At 36.2% G+C, this 5,968-nt stretch overlaps 1 protein-coding gene across 1 annotated transcript; it reads left to right on the plus strand.

The window, feature by feature from the left end:
• Window positions 1-349: 349 nt before the first annotated feature.
• Window positions 350-4,693, plus strand: LOC130433339 (neurexophilin-1). Its single transcript, XM_056763163.1, has 2 exons — window positions 350-370; window positions 3,729-4,693. Exons 1-2 carry the CDS (start codon window positions 350-352, stop codon window positions 4,392-4,394), a joined length of 687 nt encoding a protein of 228 aa, XP_056619141.1. The 3' UTR covers window positions 4,395-4,693.
• Window positions 4,694-5,968: the final 1,275 nt, after the last annotated feature.

A 5,968-nucleotide genomic window follows, 5' to 3' on the forward strand; every position in this document is an offset into this window, starting at 1 on the left:
GGAATATTAAGACATCGATGACTGGGAGATGAAAATGTAGCGCGCAGTGGGAACGACACTATTAATGAAAGTTATTATAAAGTGTTATGGTAGAGCTGGATCGGCTCACTCTAAAGTCGTCCTCCCGCCCGTGAGCATCTTTCAGTGTTAGATGAGACTCGATGACCATGTGGCAGAAAAGCTCTTCAGACATGAGCCATCCTCCAAGAACAAATCCTCCTCCCCAATGAAGTTTTTAATCGAAAACAAGTGAGATTTCAACGGAAAGGCAGTGAGATTTGTGTTAGAAAAGTTAGAGTAACAAAACTGCTGGATGATGAGGATTTCACGGAGTTGGACATTTCTTACGATGCTCGTCTCCATTTATGGGGTAAGTATATTTGTATTGTGCATTTTTATGACTGGTTGATGTTAACACACATGTCTGTGTCGCGGGACGCATTCTGAAGTTGAGCGTGATATGTTTGAGGTTTCAGCACCGCGGACAGCGACAGATTCCCAAAGGAACGTTGACTGGATTCTTATGGGAATTTATAATCGTCGTTTGGATCCAGAAATAAATGGAATAAAAACTGCTATAAATAATTATGAAATGTCAGTTTCGAGACCAAATTCTGATCGTTTGAGACTTCTCTGAAGCACATACAGTAGTGTTAATGTTTGCATAATATAAATTGGTTAATTCAGGTCTGGTGCAGCAATACTTTAAATTACTTTCAATTTTAAAATGGACCATAACAATAATTTAATGTACATTATTTACTATAGTAAACTTGTAAAATTCCCAGATACTACAGTTTATCAATTAAAACAGAATACTTGTTATACGTTAGTGGTTTAATATTCAACATTATACTACAATTTACTCTAGTTTACTATAGTAAATATTATATGCAATGTGGGAGTTGAGCTTTTTGTGTAATAAAAAGGGCATTATACTATTTTGTGCCTTAAAAACACTAGGACGGAGAATAAAATAATAAGTCAGGATTTGCCCTTTTGTTTCAGATCCATTAATGATCAATAAGCCTTGAGGTTTTGGTGTTCTGCTGTACTCATTCTGAAGCCAAATGTCCTATTTAGCATCGAAAACCAGGACTTCTCACTGGACAGCTTCAATAATGCAACATTCCACTATTGCAGAATCAGATGTTGTGTTGGGTGTTGATGTCTGTCTCTCTTTCTCTCCAGGTCTGCCTCTTCTTATCCATTTCCCCTCCCAATCTTCAGGCTGTATGAGGTTTAGCTCACACCTCAGACTGAGGATCGATTTGTCTCTAATTAAAATATGAGGCAAGGGTGCTCAAGCCTCAAAAGGATTATTGGTTTTTTATATAAATATAAAATTGTGACTGTAAGTGTCTGGCCCCTGGAGATAAAGATCCAATATACGAATTCTGTGAAAGAGCTATTGAGTTGATTTCATAAGTTTCGATTTTGGGTGTTTCTGTTTTTCAGCTGGAAAATTGACAGTATTTATCTGATTGTTGTATACAGATATGCTGTTAATGTTATCACCTTTAATTCATAGAATTAATAGTAAATCACGACTTACTCGTTGTATTTACTGATGTTCTTCGTGAAATCATCGATTCTTTTTCAACTTGAGGTTGAAGTGAGTTTCAAAGGGAGATTCTCTCTCACACTCTGGGAATGTTTCTGCTCAGTTACAGTGTGTCGGGATTTCATCTTTGTGCTTGACTTTCATTCCTCTTTTGACTGACTGCACTGTAGAAAACGAAAAAGTACAGATCCTTTACCTTAAAAATGATAGCTCTTTATAAAAACATACAGCATATATAAGTTGATTTGGTCATAAAATGTATTTTTTTTAATGTAAAAGATATTGACCTAAATACAGTAAAAAATTAATGTAAAATAAACTAAAACAAGTTTAAAGAACTAAAATTATAATAATAAAAAATAACTAAATAAAAAATAAGTCATCTTGTATAGCAACATAAACAAATAAATTAAAAACGACAAAAGCAAAAACCAAAACTGATAAAACCCTAACTAAAATTAACATAAAAACTAATAATCTAAAAATGAAGGCTAATTTAATACAACTAAATAATGCTGAAATCAAAACTATAATAACTACGGATCATATATATATAGTGTGCAGTATATATTTTTTATCACCTGAAGGGCTTTTGTAAAGTTTCCTAACCACACATTTATTTACAGTATAAGCAATGGGCTTTAAAAAAGCAATTCTGTTTAATTTCAATGCATAATGTAACATCACAATTTACAGTCTTTTAAAAACATATACCGTATGGAATTAGAAACTTCTCCTCCAATATTAATAGCCTTATATTCAGAGTGATATCTGCCGATATAAATTTTTAAGGTTAAATTAATATTTCTGAATGTTATTAATTTATATAATGAATGTTAATAGTGAACATCAAACTTGTGATGTTTCTTAACATTCTCTATATGCAGAGCACAAATACAATGCATTTTTCTGTCCCCATTTGATTGACAGGATATATCGGCCCTGATCAACGCATGTTTTTAAACTATCTGCCGATAACCGACAGTGTGAAAATTTGCTTTTAACAACCGATAAAGATTATTGGCCGATATATCGGTGCATCTCCATTTAAAATATACCTTTCCAACATGTCTCCCATGTGAACTTATTCACAGACTTTTGTCAAGTTGTGATTCGGTGAACGCTTTTCTAGCCGTATTTACATTTATGATTCAAGAGATTTTAAACTCCTCATTTACAAATCCATTACTTGATGAAAAAAATTACTCATTCATTTCCATTCGTCTTTCTAAAAAGATTCATTAAAACAGCTCTTTGTTTGATGTGAAATTCCATTATGACCAGTTTACAGCATCATATTAATGCTTTTATTTAAGACACTTTTGGAATATGACCTCGAACACCTTGATTTTATTCATAGCTGGAGTGTGATGATAATGTAGAAGTGTTGAGACCGATCCATTACACCAGGTTCCTGTACATCTGCCTTCAGATAGCCGTAATCCTGCCCAGAGCTGTTTTGGAAACCTGTCAGCCGCTAGATGAAGTTAATTATGTTTCACAGCTTTCTGACAGCAAAGCCGCGTGTCCTCCTGTATTGTGTATCATAAAATTTAATTCTGAAATGTAAATGAGGAGAACGAGAGAGGTTTTTTATGCCGTCGTAAATTATCTCATTAGCTCGTCGCTGCGGGGGGATGCAAATCGGTCGTTTTTATGTTATTATTCTGCCTGTCTGTCTTTGGCTGAACCACTCCTTTAGCAGTAGAACCTCAAACGTGTACAAAGTACCAGAAAGCCGTTATAACGTCGCCTTGACAGTTTCTTTACCCCAGCGTAAGTCATCTTACCCTTACACCTGTAGGCCTTTTTGATCTCGATATTGATGACCCGAATTCTATTATTCATTGCAGGCACCCCTCCGACATGCTTTGATTTTCCATTCGTACCTGTTTCAGGACTGACCTTGTGCTGACCTCCAGTGTTGGATGTGAACGGCTCTTTGATGAGTGATATACTGTAACAAAATGTAATATTTGGATTATTGATCAAAGGAATGGCTTCTTAAATAGCTGTCATGTAAGACAGATTTGCTTTCAGATCATTTTGCTTGGGTTCAAGGAGGGAACGTTTCACAATAGTGTCCTCAGTTATTGTCATATTGTTCTGAGTTTTGTAACTTTATGTTGAAAGTTCATTTCTTGGTTTGTTTTGTTTCTTCCAGGCTGGATATGCCACAGAGAATAGTTATGTGACTATTGGGCAAAAATCTACAAGCAAGCATCTGTGTGTTGACTCAGAAGTCCTCAGTTCTGCTTCCACCCCGTCCGATAACCTACGTCAATGTCCCGAGCCGGACGTCTGGACCCCTGCAAAGCAGACCAGAAGTCGTCATACCATGAAAAGCGTAAAAGCTAAGAAAATGTTTGGCTGGGGAGATTTCCAGTGCACCGTGAAGACGGCGAGTCTGAATCTGCTCATCAAAGGGAAGATCGTGGATCACGGGAACGGGACGTTCAGTGTTTACTTCCAATACAACACGACCGGCGGAGGAAACGTCTCTGTTGGACTGGTTCCTCCAACCAAAGAGGTGGAATTCAATCTAACCACGCAACAATCTGTTCTGCGCTCGGTGGAATCCAGAATGTTTAACTGTAAAGTGGAACATGAGAGGATGGAGAAAAGTCAAAGGAGCACGCGATGCTGGTTCGACCCATCGCAGAGCTGCGATCAGGACCAGACACACAGTCACGTGTCATGGCTCTGCTCCAAACCGTTTAAAGTCATCTGCGTCTATATTTACTTCTACAGCCTGGACTACAAACTGGTGCAGAAAGTCTGTCCGGACTACAACTACCACAGTGAATCTCCATACTTCCCAACTGGATGAGCTTCATCTCGTCATGAAACAAAAATGTTACTTGGCATGTTTTCATGCTGAACTGGAGAATGTTGTCTTCGTTTACCGGTCTTCATGTCATGAGATCCACGTTTGTGTCTTACATTGTGTTTCAATTCATGTTAGTGTTTTGTGATGCAATTTGTCTGCAACAAACCAGAAGACGGATTTGTAAACCACGAGTGCTACACAAATGAACTTCATTCATGAGAGTGTAAGGATATATACTTCATTTTAGATTATATGATACTATTATATATCAACTCTTGTGTTATGTGATTTGTTGCTGCCTCCATGACCATTCTTCCTTTGTAATAAGGGTGTTTTGGAAGAACAATTTAAGTAGACCTATTGTATTGTGATTTTATGATTTTCAAACTTTTTTAATTGTGATGATCAGTCTTTGTACCATTTGCAGCTTGTTTCCATGCACACTTCATAAGAATTCTCATTTGTGGCAGGCGCTGGTGAATATGTGTCATTTCTCCTGACAGACAGAACAAAACTTAATAGGATCCTGTAATTGGTTTTGCGTTGTCTTCATCATGTGTCAGCATTTTGTCATACTTTCTGGTAAATTAATGAAAATGCCCATAAATGTATTGAAGGAGCTTGCCACTGCTGTTAGGCAATTACTTATCGCATAAAGAAAATAAATATAGAATGCACGTTTGTGTTAATGTTTCTCAAATCCTATATGTCAGAAAGTTCAGTTCAAAGACATTATAGGAGTAAACGTCATAAACTGACACACAAACCTTAGTTTCTCTTACTATCCATACGCAACTGAGCATTTTGTTTGTATAAAATGCATAGCTTGAATACTGTTTTTTAATTAAAAGTAACTAAAATCAGTGTTTTTTTATTTAAAACTAGCATAAAAGCAAAGTATAAGTGTCATTAAAAAACACAAAATTGATTGATTTACTGTTTCTGAAAAGCTTTCCTCTGAACATTTTAAAACTGTTGTGTTGTTTTTAATCTTTGTCATGTTTTAATCTTAATCTAGTACATATATATAACACATTATGAAAAAAAACGTCATCCTGAAGTGTAATGTGTAGTGATTCATAATGTTCTGGGGTTAATTTTGGGCCTCGAGGGGGCGATAGATGACACCAAAAAATCGCATAGCTTGCATATTCACACAAATTTAGTTGTTTTTGCATATATTAATACAGTAAAGTGTAGATTGTTTAATTGTATTCATTTGTACTGTCTAGTCCCTGAGATGGAAACCAAAATCAACCCCCAAAAGTATTTTTTAATTCACCGGCAATAATCGCAAACGGCTATTACTGGTCCACTCTGGCCAGCGTTGAGAAAAGTAACAAGTAACACCTGACAATACGCCTCCTCACGGATCTATCAACTATCTGTGCAAATGTAATAATGTACCGAATATTAAACGGATATTAGGAGATGAATAAACAATAAAAATGATCAGCTAAAACACCTCAATTATTATTAAACCAATAGACGTTTGCACGCCGTTTCATGCGAATTGCTATTCTACTCGATTGTTTTGCCTTAGCGTCGGTTAGCACTGCGCTCGATGACGTCAC

Source organism: Triplophysa dalaica, chromosome 12, assembly GCF_015846415.1.
Source record: "Triplophysa dalaica isolate WHDGS20190420 chromosome 12, ASM1584641v1, whole genome shotgun sequence".
NCBI lineage: Eukaryota > Metazoa > Chordata > Actinopteri > Cypriniformes > Nemacheilidae > Triplophysa > Triplophysa dalaica.